The 16,298-nt window shown below is 29.4% G+C and overlaps 1 protein-coding gene across 2 annotated transcripts; it reads left to right on the top strand.

The window, feature by feature from the left end:
* The first annotated feature begins 4,743 nt into the window (after nt 1–4,743).
* TOM2A (tobamovirus multiplication 2A) lies at nt 4,744–13,104 on the top strand. 2 transcript variants are annotated; one of them, XM_012218849.3, is made up of 7 exons: nt 4,744–4,907; nt 5,397–5,710; nt 8,884–8,983; nt 9,392–9,472; nt 9,608–9,712; nt 11,739–11,948; nt 12,711–13,104. In XM_012218849.3, exons 2-7 carry the CDS (start codon nt 5,475–5,477, stop codon nt 12,816–12,818), a joined length of 840 nt encoding a protein of 279 aa, XP_012074239.1. In that variant the 5' UTR covers nt 4,744–4,907; nt 5,397–5,474; the 3' UTR covers nt 12,819–13,104. The 2 variants fall into 2 exon arrangements, with proteins under 2 accessions (XP_012074239.1, XP_012074240.1); XM_012218850.4 differs by having other exon boundaries at nt 4,766–4,907; nt 5,401–5,710.
* Nucleotides 13,105–16,298: the final 3,194 nt, after the last annotated feature.

Consider the following 16,298-nt stretch of genomic DNA (forward strand, 5'->3'; position numbering starts at 1 on the left):
TGTGTTGATATAATAATTGCTTAGAAGTCTATGAACATGTATCTAATTGTTCGCTGAAATTGAATAAATCCTCATCTTGTTTAGTAGAAAAACTTACTTGCACAAAAAAGGAGGAGGTTTATAAGAAACTTTAGATTACAAAAAGTGCTCAAATGAACAAATTTTGGTTGTCGACTATGATCGGAAGGAAAAAGAAGGATCTTTTTTTCATCAAGGATAAGAGTGTTGCGATGGGAGAGATGTCTTCCCATAAAATTCATTAGTGCCTTTAACTTTAAATGGATTCATGATTTTAATTTGGTAACATTAGCTAGACAAGGGTGGAGGCTCCTAATTAATCTTATGTCACTAGTAGGTTGTACCTACAACACAATATATTTTCTAAATGTTGAGGTGGGTAAAAATTCAAATTTTATTGAAATATCATAGAATCTCAAGCTCTTTTAAAGGATGGTTGCCGATGGAGATTTCCTAGTGGTTTATAAATATATGAAAAGATCCATGGCTACTTGATTTTGATAATCCAATGATCTTATCTATATCTCCACTTGGTTTTGATGAGGACACTGTTGATACTTTACTGACATATTATGGTTAAGCATAGGATAGGCAAATGATTGTGTCTTTGTTTAATAAAAGAGATCAAGAGCTAATTCTAGAAGTATTGGTTTGTCAACATGAGGGAGAAGCCTTATGGTTGTGGTTGCATGAATGATCTTTATACTATAAAAGGTAAATGGAAAAGAACCTTGAAAGGGCCCAAAAGTTTATGAGGGAGGATATATGGGATAAGTCATGAAAGCTAAAGTTTCCCTCAAAGGTGAAGAATTTTTATAGAGGACTTGTAAATCCTATTTACCCTAGATGGATATACTTTTGCAAAGGAGATCAGATGTTGATAAAATTTGCCCAATTTATAAAGAAATTAATGATTCCACCATCCATTTGTTAGTTTGTTTTTAGCAAAGCATGTGAATGTTTGAGTATGATAGCTTGCATTTCAACTCTTTTAAGAATTCATTTATTTTTTTATCCTTGGCCAGATGAGGTTGATGTTAGTTTGCTCACTGTAGTGCTCTATGACATTTAGAAGAATAGAATGATCTGATATGGAGTAATAAGGATCGAGCTATTGTAGTAATAGTAGGGCCACTAAATGTTCTCTCAATTATTGGTTGATGGCTCAGTTGGGTAAAGTTTCAGTTTCTACAATATAAAATACGGGTTTTACGTTAGTAGTAAGTCGTTATTAACTTCCCTTAGCAAGTTAATTGAAATGCAACATTGATGTTGTTATATTCAATGATAAGAGAAAGATGAGTTTTGGCGCTATGGTGCACAATGAAAATAGGGCAATTTTTGCTGCATATGGTTTGATGAATGGATGGGAGATCCTTTTTATGCAAAAGTGCTGGATTTTAGAAAGGCTCTAAGTTGGTTGAAGAGTATAAATTTGGGATGAATAATATTTGAATTGAGATTCTTTGATAGTGTTTATAATATTTTAGATCTGTCATACTTTGGTTTGATCATTAATTATTGTCAATAGTTATTTAAGGAGCTTCACTAGATCTTTGTGTGTTTTCTCAATATATTAGCAAACCAAGTTTTCCACACTTTAGCAAAGGAGTTGGTTTTTTGTCTGGTATTCGAGGGTGGGTTCCTATCCCTTCTATTTTGATTTATGAGGATTGTTTTTGATTTAATATATGTCTACAGTTTATTTCAAAATAAAAATTAATTTTAATAGAAATTTTGGCCAAATAACACTTTAGTCCATTTCTTTGGCTTATCAATGCATACAATAGATGAATAATAAGAAAATCCAATGACTTGATTTTCTCTCAGCTTATATATATATATATATATATATATATACGACCAATTATTTAAAATTTGTTCATTAGAAATTGAAAATTTAACACTAATATATACCTATAGAGAAATAAAATTTTTTCGAACAATTATTTTACCAACTATAGAATTCATTAAACGTAGAAAATTTATCGATTTATTATCAGCCTTTCAGTATTTGGAATTTAAAATTTCATAATGTTTTTATAATGTGTAAAATATATCTAAGTTCCTAAATTATATCTTAATTAACATTTTCATCCCTATGCTTTCAAGAAATGATTATGATATTCCTAACTTTTGCTTCAAACTCACTATTGAGTCGTTACGTCCAAAAAGTAAATTCTTATTTTTTAGACTGAAGGACCAGACAGTGAGTTTAAAGTAAAAGTTAGAAAAGTCATAATAATATCTGGAAAATATAAATGAATAATAGTAAAGATAAGTGTTATAGTGCAATAACTAGAGTGGGGCATCACACTCCCGTCCATCATGGTTGGCTAGTAACCATAACTCACATCACATAGTCTATAATTTAAGAACCCATATATATTTATCATTTTTAGTAGCTTACCTCTAATATTGTTTTTTCAAGTTTAAGGGTTCTTGTCCCCATCTATAACAGAAAATAGAATAATATATCAATAATTATGAGATTTTCTTAAGGGAATAAATGTTCTTGATCCCTAAAGAAAAAATAATGAGATTGATTATTTGATTTCAACACTTGTCCCACTGTAATCCCTACTTGATTGGACTCATCCCACCTACGCTACAACTAAAATGTAGGTCAAATGTGCAGATAAAAAAAAAGAAAAAGAAAGAAAAACTAAAAAAAAGCATCTCAAATATAAAGTAAAATAAAAAAAGACGAAAATACACCTCAAATGAAAAGAGAAAGGGGAATTTTTTTAAAGGGAAGGTTTTTCCAAAAGAAAAGCGAAAGTTAAGAGTTATTGGATGTTTATATTGCTAGCTGGTCAAGCTTTTGGAATTAAAACTACACTTGAATTAAACTAAAGGTTTTGATTTCTCACAATGAAGAATTGAAAACAAGTTAGATATACGAAATATTAATTTGTGACTTGTTTTCAGTAAGAACTTATTAGAATCTGCTGAAATTTGATAGGAAGTATGGAAGGTTTTTTTTTTTTTATCAGTTTCGATATATTCTAGCCATATGTTTTATTTTTTTAAATCAAAATATTAATTATATATAAATAATTTAGAAATTTTCAATGAATTTGTTAGGAGTTATACATTTTCAATTAGGTAAATAAGCAAATAAAAAATGAGGACAAATTAAAATATATTTCTAATATTTTGTAAACATTTAATAGCTGTTTTAAATGCAATCAAGATATGTATGAATGTGCAATCATAACTATAGTGATACGAAATGTAAAAAGTTCTTTATAACTGTAGAATTATATCAAAATTTTGTCTCAAACTTATACCTATTTATCCGGAAGAGCTTACAAAATGATTTTCTATGGTGTATGTCATTCGCAGATGATATTATTTTAATTGATGAAATTAATGAGAGAGCAAACAAAAAATTGAATTATGGAGAGGCACTTTTGAGAGTTAAGTAGAAGTATGATAGAATAAATGCATTGTGAGTTTGGCTTCAATAAGAAGAATGGAGGTGAAATGAGATTAGACAATATTGTGATACCTAAATGCAATTAATTTAGATATTTAGGCTTTACCTTTTAAAAGGGTTGCAAGATAGATAAACATGTACCTATAGAATTAGAAATAGTATGATATGTGATAGGAAGGTATCTAATAAAGTGAAAAGCAAGTTTTATAGAATAACATAACTTCTAATATTATATGGGAGTGAATGTGTTGTGTCCCAATGCACAATATGTTCACAAGATGAGTGTTGCAGAAATGTGGATATTAATTAGGATGATAATTAATTTGATGTATTGGTGGTGGAGGATGATAAACGAGAAAAAGGTAAACCTAGAATTACATGGAAGGAAATTTTTTTAAAATATTTATTGTTTTTAACATTAGCGTGGACTTATTAGTGTGTACTTGGGCATGAATAGAATGAAATGAAAATAAATGATTCATATAGGCAAACCTAATTGGTCTTGGATTAAGTATTTATTATTATTGTTATTTTATTATTTTAAATCATTATTTTTAGTGATGGTATTACATATTTATTTTTCTAAAGAAAAATATTGAATGATGTAATTCATCTTTTTACTTATTTTTGAAAAAGTTTGACAATTCATTAACATTAATAAGGAGTATAACATAATATTTTCATAAGAATAGGAATAGAAATTGAAATATTTTATTTTAGAATTATCTTTAATTTTCTGGATAAAAATTGATCATTGTTCAAATAGGAAGAGAAATTTTTTTTTTTTTTTGCAACTTTATTATTTTGAAAATTTACTACACTTAAACATTGGTAGAAGAGTTTAAAATACTAATAAGGTGTCTGATTCGATTATTTGATATAGCTAATAGTTAATAAAAATTTCAATTAGTTTTTGAATCCATCAGTTAGGTTTTGGAGCCTTCCCATATCAGCCAATAATTAATTTGTTAACAACATTCATCAAATTTTTTATTCTTTTGATGCAAATTCAACGGTATAAAATTTATTTTTGGACAAATTAAATATTACTCTTAAGTTGAGGGATTAAATTAAGCTTCATCCCTAGCAACAACTCAACCAATCGCAGTCTAAAAGTCACTGGAGGGATAGCCCTTAATATTCCCGATTTACATCCATTGCTGGCAAAGTGCCCTAGAAAAATCCAGTTCGAACCGAAACACTTGGCGGTTTAGCTGTTCCTATGCTAAGGGCATAAGTGTCAATTGGGAATACTTAAAGGCGCCCATTCAATAAAAGAAAGAGGGAGTGGATAGATAAAAAGTGCCAACTCATACCATGAGAAAAGGTGTCCTAATTTCTCCTCGCTGCTTCGAGTTCCGAACTTTGCTCTCTCTCTCTCTCTCTCTCGTTCCTACAAAAACCATTAAAAACGTAAAAGCTCGTAGTCCGATAAATCTTCGATTCCGTAAGCAAATTTTTTTCGATTTCTTTGTTTATTCATGAAAATGTCTCAATTTATGAATTTTTTTTTACATGATCCGAAGCTTAATCACCGTAAGATTGTTTTCAATTAAAAATGTCTTAATTTGTATTTTTCTTTTGTATAAAATATTTGCGGTTAATTCAATGAACTTATTTATTTTGTGGGATTTAATTGAATTAATTGAAATTGATTTTGATGAAATTTCCATTACATAGTTTTGGAATTTTTGCGTGTTTTGGTTGCATATGCTCAATGCTTTTTTTGGGAAAGCGAATAAATCTTCATATGTACTTTCGGATTTGGTTTTCCTTTGTCGTGTTTGTGTTTGTGTTTGTTTAGATGATTCTTCGTTTTTCTTGTTTCTTGTTTGAGCGATGAATTGATTTCTTTTCATATGTATATATGATTTGATTTTGACTAATGAATATATATGATGCTTTTAACCGTTAAAATTATGGGTTTTGAATTAAGGTAGAAGACAGGTTAATTGATGAAATAGAAGAGGGGGCTGAGCTGGAATTCAAGGGATATTAGATAGCTGTCAAGATTATGGCTTGTAGGGGGTGTTTGGAGTGCATACTGAAGCTTCTCAACTTTTTGCTGACCCTTGTGGGTCTAGCTATGGTTGGTTATGGAATCTACTTGTTTGTTGAGTATAAAAGAGCAGCTGATGGTGAGTCATTGGCACCTGTTAGTGGTGGTTCGGATTTGATACAACTTGGTCGTCCGATGCTTATGGCTGTGTCGTTTTCAGAAAGCATCTTTGATAAGCTGCCAAAAGCTTGGTATGTTAGGTTTATTTATTTATATGTAATTATTTGTTCTTTTGATTTTAGGTTTCAGCTAGCTGAGTTTTGCTTGACTGTGTGTTGAAAGTTTACTATATGATTTGCTATTGTAAAATGTGGATGCTGGATGGTGAGGGTAAGGCTCGTTTGAACAGTTTCGAGTATGGAGTAGGTATTTCCTGCAGGGTATGAGGGTAAAATGAAATAGGAAATCGGTTGTTAGAAACCTTGAAAGAAGGTTTGCTGGTCAGAACTTGGTAGAGGCTACTTGTCCATAGAAGGGCAAGATACATTCTAAATTGTTCTATCAAAATTTCCTTTTACTGTGATGTCCATATTTCTGTTTTGCATTTGGTAGCATTTAGTTCATGGGTTATCAGAAAAGGCTGCTTTCATAGATTTAGGGAGAACATTTTTGGAAGGAATTTTCATGGTTAGTTAGTAGACAATGGTGAGGGGAAATTTGTCCAATAGACATTCTTTGGGACAAAGCAGAAGGGCAGCTGGTTAGTCACTTGCTTCCACAATGTGATTAGGCAGCTCTTTGGTGTTTGTTTATGCTACTTTAAGGATGAAACAGCTTTGTACAGAAAATTCATGATGAAGCTTAAGGCTTTCCTTAAAACTAAGCTTAAAGAATTTTGGGAAGAAGCTCCTTTAGCTATTTGGTGGATAACTGAAACAAGAGTAATTGAGAGCTTTCCAAAATCTGGAAACAATATTGTAGAAGTGTAAACAGGCACAATGGCATGTTTTTTGTTTTGGGGACACTTGGACAGCATATTTCTGTCCTTGATATATTTTGCTGAATGCTTCTCGTATGAAGAAATTTTATAATACGTATCCCTAGTATCCATTGGTGACGTCTTTGTTCTGACCGTATTAGTCTTTGTTTGTTTATGAAGTGAGCTTTTTTCTCCCCCTTAATAATTTATAGTTCACGGTGCTAGTATACATGAGCAGTACCTTCTTGTGTCCATCTTATTAGTCTGTTCTTGCATAAAAGTGAGCTTGTTTATATTTTTTTGAGATATTGTTTGTCCATGTTATTTTCTTTTGTTGAAGAAAAGTCTGCCTTTAATGTTTCAAATAATGAGGTTGCAATAACTTTAGAGTCTTGAGTTGTACTGCTAGCATTTGAACAACAAGTTTGGCAAGAATGCTCCTCTCTCTTGATAGAAGAATTCATGCTAGTAAAAATTTAGAAATTACTGCTCTTAGTGATGGGTATTTCGTGCATTAAAAGAGTTATTGAAGATATTCATTATTTAGGTTCTTTGGCTTTATTAACTTAATTGGAATAGCTAATTATCATTGGCCTGGAAATCAGAAAACTCATAAAAAACGCAAGCTTGGAAATGAGAAAACTAACTTAAATTCGTCACTATGTTTACTTCTCCTATCTTTAAATTTTGTTGCCTTATTGCATGCCTTTAGATCCTTCGGCTGTGATACCATATTTTTGCAGGACAAGGGTGGCAGACCTTGACTAGGGATTGCTAAAGATGCTATATTTTAGGGTTTTGACCTTAATTATTAATAGTAAACATCAGGCTTGGCAATTTTGTTTTTTTTTTTTTTGGTGGGGGGGGGGGGGGGTTTAAAGTATGCAACTAAATGCAGGCGTTTGAATATGGAGGGAGGAAATAAAAGTATTCCGAAGAAAGGGGATTTTTAACATCAAGTTTAGGCTGTTGTTTAGGATTCCAAAGTAAATGCACCGAGGAAAGGAAGCAATCACTCCCTATCAAAAGTGCTCAATGGCTGCTGAGTCTTTGTATTATTTTCTGAATTAGAAATGGTTGATTAGTTCTACAGTTATCAGAACTAGGTTCAGGAGCTTTATGAAGGGTACACAATGTTGAAGGTTTTCATGGTTCTTGTTGGTTTAGTTTGAAGCATTATCGAAACCAAACCTATTATGGTGGTTTACAAAAATTCAAACTGAACCAAACTTATGAATGTGGTTTGGTTCAGTTTAGTTGGTTTTAGGTTGAGTGTATGTTCTATAAACATGTTTTATAGATATGGAAAAAAATTTTAATTTGTAAAATTAAAAATATATTTATTTAATTCTTCAATCTTATGTTAATTTTCACATTCTAATTATTCACTGGGTCATTATTTTAAACAATTTATCAATACATAATTCAAATGTTGATTTCTTTCTACATTTATTACTAAAAAAATTATCATCTGTAATTTTTATATAATATGTACTAATATATTTTCCATGACCTTCAACATTTGGACTTTTCATGATATAAATATATAATTTACATAATTAATGTGAATGATGGTTTAATTACTACCCAATATATTTTAATCAACGCAAAGGAAATTTTGATTCAAAAATTGCATTGAATACATATATATATCAGTTTGGTTTGTGCATTTTTGACCCCCCAAAACCGTAAACCGGACCAATAACTTGGTTATTAAATTTACAGAAAGCGGATCAAACCACTTAACTGTTAAAACTGCAGTTTTGGATCGGTTTGGATCGGATTGGATCGGTTTGGGTAGTTTATGAAAACCCCTAGTACATATTCATTATGGGAACTTCTCCAGTGTTTCCTGTGTTTTTATATTCCCAATTCACTGATATTACCATTTTTAATTCATATTTTGGATCAATTTTTTGTCAAATTTAGCTCATTTTGTTAGTATTAGTTGCATGAAATCCAGAGTACATACGTAAAAGCTTCTAATGATAAAATTGGAGTTTTGGTAAATCAGGAACTATAAGTTAGAGTTATAGGCTTGGGATTTTAATCAAATTGGATAATTATATTAGGAATTTATGGCCATATGTATAGGATAATGATTTGATCTTGCTGTTCTTGATTATGGTGAAGATTTGAATTTTAAGTTGGATTCCTTCATATTGTTCTTGGTTATTAGTGAATCCAAAATTTTTGAGTCCTTGAATCTGTTGTTTACATGGAACCATGCATGGATTAAAAGTAGTGCCTTGTTACGAGAATTGAATTAAGATTTATTAAGTGCACCAGTTATATCAAATGTTGCTACTGTATTATATGATGCATCTTATAAACTTACTGAAGAGACCTATTCTGACACTTAATTAACTTAAAATGTGTTTTCTTTAATTTTGTAGTCTTTCTTTGTACTACAAAGTTCTAACTTTCTCCCATTTTCCTCTGCAGGTTCATATATTTATTTATTGGTGTAGGAGTAATTCTCTTTGTCATCTCATGTTTTGGTTGTATTGGATCTGTAACACGGAATGCTTGCTGCTTGAGTTGTGTATCCTAATCATTCATTTGATTACTTCTGGCCAAAACATGTCCACTTTATGTCATGGTGATGCTGAACTGCTGTATTTTGCTGCATGAGCCATCATCTTTGCCATCTAATTCTTGAGCAACTGAAAGAGTGTCTTCCCATATTTATATCTATGAAAATGTATGCATGCTATCAAAAAGTCGGAATAGAAATGTTCTCAGCCTAAAATTTTATTATTAAATTTTATACATAATTTCTTTTCTATTTCTAAAATATGATAATCTATGTGCATCAATATATTAACATTGCAAATCATGCATTAACCCATAGCTAATCCAAAAGGATTAAGGGAATATTTGGTGCATTTACACATAGATATACTTCCCAGGTATTCAGTTTATAATTATTTGTTTCCTTAAGCCAAAATAGTATTCAGTATTGGTCATCTTGTTGATATTGGTGGAACTGGGATGTGCAGCCTTCATTTTCTTTGACAAAAGTTGGAAAGAAGTGAGTTTTTTTTATTTTTCCTGGTCCTTTCCCCTCTAATTCTATTTGGTTTTCAATTCCACCTTTTAAACTGATATTGAAAGGTTAATATGTTATATTTTATTATGTAAATTGTGCTACAATTTTGTTCTTCAGGAAATTCCAACTGACAAAACTGGAGTTTTTAACGACATATATGATTTTCTGAAAGAAAACTGGAAGATTGTGAAATGGGTTGCTCTCGGTATAGTTGCTTTGGAGGTGAGGACAAAATAATCTTATTTGCTTTGTTATGTTTTCATATTATCAGACACACATAAACATAACCTAAGCAGCTTATCTTACTGAGTGATCGTGTATCTTGTTGCCTAGCTTCAAATTTTGGGAAGCTGAGATGGAAAAGATAAAGTAATAAGAAGAATGTCTAAATCAATTATGTTCCTTCTTTTGTTACTCATTAGCCATGTACCAAAGCATCTTTTCATTTCTGCATCTGTGATTGGCTGCATTTTGTTCAGGTAAAAGCACGGTGAAATTCATTTAACACAAAGTGCAACAAGTACTTGACTAGATAATTATATTAAGTTCGTCAACTTCTATTTTTGTTGATAGATGAAAATAATTTGTGAAAGGAAAGAAAAAGATAAAATATTATGAATAGGGATAAATGTCAGAATCTGATATTGCTTGAAGTTCTTAAAGCTTTTGTTGCGTCCTACTGTTGGTAAAGCATGCTTATTAATGCCAATTGAGATCTTAGCTAAAGCATGCTTATTGCTTAGTGCATTTGACAAATTCAATGCTGACAAACCAATGAAGCTCTTTTGAAGATATGAAGAGTTTGGCTTTGTATTAATGATCTATCTATGGAGAAGATATACTTGATTTCTAGTTTGTCCAAAATATTCTCCTTCTCAATGGATCATTTACATTAAAGTTGGTTTGGAAAAAGATTCCATGGTTCATGTTAATGGTGGTTGAAAGATTTGGTTCAGTATATGTATTCTAAAAGGACGAAACTTCCACATAGATGAGAACCATTCCCTGTAATTCTGTTCGATTTATCCTTTCTAAGAGAGCAATAATGTGGTAAATTTTGCTTTAGAAAAACTCAGCCAGTAATATTGACGAGGATTAAATCCTTGTTTGGTTGAAAATTGTGTTACTAAGAGCTCTCTTCAATAGGTAGAGAATCAGCCATTGCCAATTACCCACAGAATCCTTTTTAACTTTTGAGAATTATAATTCCACACCTTGCCAATTTCTTTTGAAAGAGGCATATTAATGCTATTGGCCACGGAGTATATCACTATTTTTCACAGAGTAACCCAGTTATATATGATTTACCTTTTGGATTGTAGATAACTTAATTTTTACCCTTAGAGCAAACGTTTCACAAGTGATCTTTGATCATATTTCAGTTGAGGAGAAAAGTTGAAAGTTGGCTGTTATAATGATCAGATTGATATTTGATAACATTTTGAGGGACTTACTTTTAGTAGAAGAAAAGGAGTGATTAATGAATAATCACATTGTGAAGGACTCTTAATGACATGAGATATGGGATACATATTGTAATTTAGTAATCTCAAATGCATTTTAGAATATATGTAAGTTACTATTTTCCTTCAAAAGGATGAATTGCAATGTGAAAATTGATGCAAATAAACTGGAACCATCTGTTCCTGGTTCCACATAATAACTCCATAAAATATCATCTTTTCATGTTTTTCGATAAAGAATCAATATGCAGAATTCTGAATTGAGAAATTAGATGCCTTCATTTGATCGCATCACAATGGGTTGTTTTATTATTCTAAGAGCCTATCGGAGTTAAATTTGAATTTGTCCATTTATCTGACAATGAAAAAGAAGGCGATTTGGATCTTAGCACAAGGCAAACAATCCTTTACATCTAATGTTTTAGCTTAAGTTGAAGTGTTCTGATGTTAGATTCAATTGATTTAAGAAAATGGTTCAACTAATACTATCCTTGTATCATATGGGTAGTTGCAAGAACTCAGAAGATGGTGTGATTAATTTCCTAATCATGCATAATTGTTAAAGCCTTTGGTAACCTAATGGAAATGAAATGAATAAGTTCTAGTTTCCGTGATCTTTTATAGACATAATTGTCCGGCAGTGTTTCCTTAATTTAGCAACATATAGTAATTACGACAAGTATTTATAATCTGTGATTTTGTTCTCTAAATTAACCACTAACCAAAGAATTGCTTCCTTGTACTCTCAAATGAATCGTTTACAACAAATTAACATGTTATTTCAGGCTCTACTTTTCGTGATAGCGCTGATGGTTAGGGCAGCAAACCGGCCAGTAGAATATGATAGTGATGATGAGCTTATTGCCCCAAGGCAACAGGTCAGGCAGCCTTTGATTAACAGGCCACCAGGTCCAGCAGCAGGTGTACCTGTTGCTGGAGCCCTTGACCAGCGTCCTAGCAGAAATGATGCTTGGAGCACACGAATGAGGGAAAAGGTATGCTATTTTTTGAGCCAACTTTAATTTTTAGCATAACATCATTCATAACTGCCTATATGATGAGCTTGCATGTTTCTATGGGTCGTTCTGTTAAAGTAACATGCAAAGTCTTGACATGACTAGTGAATTTTCATGAGCTTAATTTTCTGACATTTGATTAGTAGTATAATGATAAATTATTTATAAATGAGTTCTAATAAAATTCCGGAACTCTATATCCTTGAATATTCATTTTCCCCTTTGCAGTTGGTGGAGTTCATTTTGTGATGTGAATTGCTCATGTTAATATTCCTACTTTGTTTGTGTCTATTTTATTTTGCATTACAAATTCACAATGGAAATTGATCTTCCATGTCCTTTTGTTTTTTAATTGCAAAATTTCCCTTTAGGTTGCATTATAATTTAGTCCCAGTATCAACAAGACCTTAGTCCTGTACTTTATTTGGCTTTCGTTTTAAATTGTACACATGTAACATGAGACAAAAAAATTTTTATACTTTATTTGAGCAGCCGGTCAAATTCTTGATTTTAGGAATGAGCGAATTTTCTCAAGTTATTAGTTTGTGCATTTTCAGATGGAATCACTATAGGGCAATTAGGCATTTCCTTGTATTTATCTGGTGTGACTTACAAACAGACTATTATTTCAACACGACATGTTATAACTGCATACCATCTCCAACTACTGAAAGAAAATTGATGGCATATTTTTTTATGGCATCTAGTTCCTAATTCTTCTGCTATCTGCATGAAAACCAGTATGGACTTGATACTTCAGAGTTCTCGTACAACCCATCTGAGTCACAGAGGTTCCAGCAAGTACAGACACAGCCTGCAGAAGAAAGGAGCCGATGCACAATCATGTAATGACTTCATGGGTCTTGCAGGATTGATATCTCTAACTTTCTTTGGACGGATTCATTGGACAAGGTGTGAGAGAGTTTTGTTGTTTTTGTGTACAATATATCAATTGTTCAGGAGTTCTTACATGTCTACAGATTCTACACCCTTCCCCTCTTTGTTATCTTCTTAAAACCCACTTTCTTTCTGTGTGCGTTGTCATTGTTGTTCAAATGGATTGTCCTGCTCTGCCATTTTTGTTCATTTTTTTCTTCTGTTTCTGCTAATTTGATGAATTCTTCTCTCTGCATAATTTTGTGGGTGTTGTATGTATGCTGGCTATACCATCCATGTCCGTTTCTGTAAAGTAAATATATCTTTATTGTTCTTTTCTAATGTTTTATGGCCAAATACATAAATTTACCTCTCAACTTTTCAGTATTAATGTTGTGGCACTTTGTGCGAGTTTTATAAATGACTTATCATGTATTTGAACTTATAAATGACTTATCGTGCATTTGAATTTATAAATTTTGGTAATATTGTGTACACTTTTACATATTAATAGCAGTAGTTTTTAATATTTTTGGTTTATACGCAAAATATTAATTTGATAACCTATGGTATAATAATATTTATATATTTTAACTATCTAATAAGTGTTTAACTAATTTAATTCTGCAAGTTGAAGTATCTAAATAAAATAATTTTGCAAGTTTTAAGCAAACAAATTTTGAATATTTACCCAATGTTTTTATTAATATCTTGCTATGCATATTGGCACGATGACATCTATCCCTTACATAGAGCTTTTGAGTTGAAATCTTCCATCAAGTCAAAAGTTATATGTTGGAAATTGATAAAATTAAGATAATTGAATGACCATAAATTAAGGATTACTTAGGATCAATTACCCTTTTGCGGGAGTTGCCTTGTCGGACTGACGGGCCTGCTTTCTTTTAGTGATACATGCATCGGTTATTTTCATATTAAGTGTCTATTTGGAGAATTTAATTAGGATTAAAGAAATTATGCAAGATCATTAATAGGGTTACTATTTAATTAAAATGCGCTTTTAGTGAGAAACAATTTAATGAGTTAAGCTGACAAAGAGTGTATTTAGATTAGAAATAGTTGTATAATGTCATTTTGATTTTAAGAAAGCATACTTGGCATTGGAAATTTTTTCTTTCAGAATGGATACTTAATATGGAACGGAAAGAGCAATGTTTTTAAAATATTTTATTTAGATATAATTGCCAAAATGAAGAAGCAAATAATTTTAGAAATCTATCAATAAAATGAACCCATTAGCACATAATTTTAGGGCTTTTACAATAATATAGAATTCAAAAATTCTGTGTAGATAAAGAAAATATTGTCATACTAACCTACTATAGCAGGTAAACATGATAGGTTAGTTATAATTTTCTTTTATTTTTCATAAATTTCTTTCTTTTTCTTTTAGTAGAAAAAGTTTCTTTTTAAATCACATATTTTAAAAAAAATTATATGCCATTATTTTTAAATATACATTTTTTTCAATTTTTTTTAGCAAAAAGTATTTTTTAAAATTGGTAGAAATATTTTATTTCTCTTTATAAATTATTTTTATTTCTCTCTATAAGTTCGCTTTCTAAAACAAATATAAAACGTATCCAATAATTAATGACACAAGTTCACGTGAACCAATAGCATGTTTCCTAGTAATGACACGCATTGTACATTCTTTTCTTATTTAGCCATTTCTCCTTCTCTCTTTAATAATTTTTTCTTTGTTGTAATACTCTTGTTTATTAAATTAAAAATTATTATTTTTATAATATTTTTGAAAATTTCATATATAAAAACATGAAATATGATTCATAAGATTCATTGCATAAAGTTATTTCACAAATTAAAACTATATTTTGAGTTTAAAATTAAATTTATTTTAAAATGTAGTGATAACTTTTATATATATATATATATATATATATATATATATATATATATATTTCAATTTGTATAATTTTATATTCTAAAATAACTAAATAGTTTTTGTTGAAAAATAAATAAATGTTAAGTAATCTTTGAATCACAAAAATTTTTAAAAATGAATTTAATATAAGAAAAATTCTACAGTATTACCTATAATTGAAATTTTGATAAGCAACCATTTAAGTGAATTTAGTTAAGTAATTTAACTAGACGGAGGCTTGCGCATTACGCGGATTGCTTTATTTCTTTGTTATTGTACATTGTATTAGATGTTACTTTTTATTGCACATATAAAAATAAAGGACACAACAAATTAAACAATTCAATCTAAAACTAAAAAAATAATAAATATTCAAATATAACTATATTATTTTAAATAAGTAATAATTTTTAAATATAAAAAGTATTTTAAATGATCAAATAAAAAAATAAAAATTTAAAATTGAAATATAGATATAGATTATTATTGTAAATGAATATTAATTTTTAAAATATAATTATTTGATATAAATGATAATAAAATTTAAATAATAAGAATATTATTTTAAATATGGGTAGGTGTAAATGTTTACTTTGCAATTATACTTATATTTCTCTTGGCAAGATGATGATGATGAATAAATAAAGTAAATAAATATAAATTATACTTATACTTCTCTGCCCAATTATAGTAAAATTTTCTCAAAACTCAAATACTCAAATCATGCAATTTATTGACTTAACAAATTGTAGAATAATAATAATAATAATAATTACATGAATTAAAAAATTATAAATAACTAAAATTTACATATATATGAATATGAAGGAATGAATAAAAAAATTTTACAGTTTTTTACTATTTACTAAAAATATAATAAATTAAAAAAAAAAAATACACAAATGGATTAATAGTTAGCTTTTCTTTTTCTTTATCTCCATCAACATGATATTTCTCATGCTTGCATAATAGAGAGAAGAGAAATCATAGGATGCACAGAAAAAAAAGAGAAATCATAAAAATTACACAAAAAAAATTAAAAAATCTGAAATGTGAAAAAAAGAAAAAAAAAAAGAGATCAAAGAATTAACATTACCTCAGTCGAAAAAAAGAAATTAACATTATTTGGATTGAAGTAAATGAATTAACGTTATTTGAATTGAAGTTGTAAAATAAAAAACCACACATATATACAAATAAAGAAAGCAATCAAAACTCAGAGAATTGAGGAGCAACAAAATATAAGTAAAAAACCATTGTGAAAGAAAATCGTTGGAAATGATTAATATGGAAGTATATATATATATATATATATATATATATATATATATATATATATATATATATATATATATATATATATAATTAAAAATTTTTTAAAATTTAATTTCAAAATTCAAAAGAAATTCAAAAGTTTCAAAAGTTTTAATTTTAAAATTCAAATGTTTTAAAATTAAAATTTTTTAATTTCAAAATTCAAAATAAATTCAAAATTTTAAAAGTTTTAATTTTAAAATTCAAAAGTTTTAAATTATTAATTATTTAAA

This window comes from Jatropha curcas, chromosome 11 (assembly GCF_041381405.1).
Source record: "Jatropha curcas cultivar XTBG-Jc1 chromosome 11, XTBG_Jcur_1.0, whole genome shotgun sequence".
NCBI classification, from domain to species: domain Eukaryota; kingdom Viridiplantae; phylum Streptophyta; class Magnoliopsida; order Malpighiales; family Euphorbiaceae; genus Jatropha; species Jatropha curcas.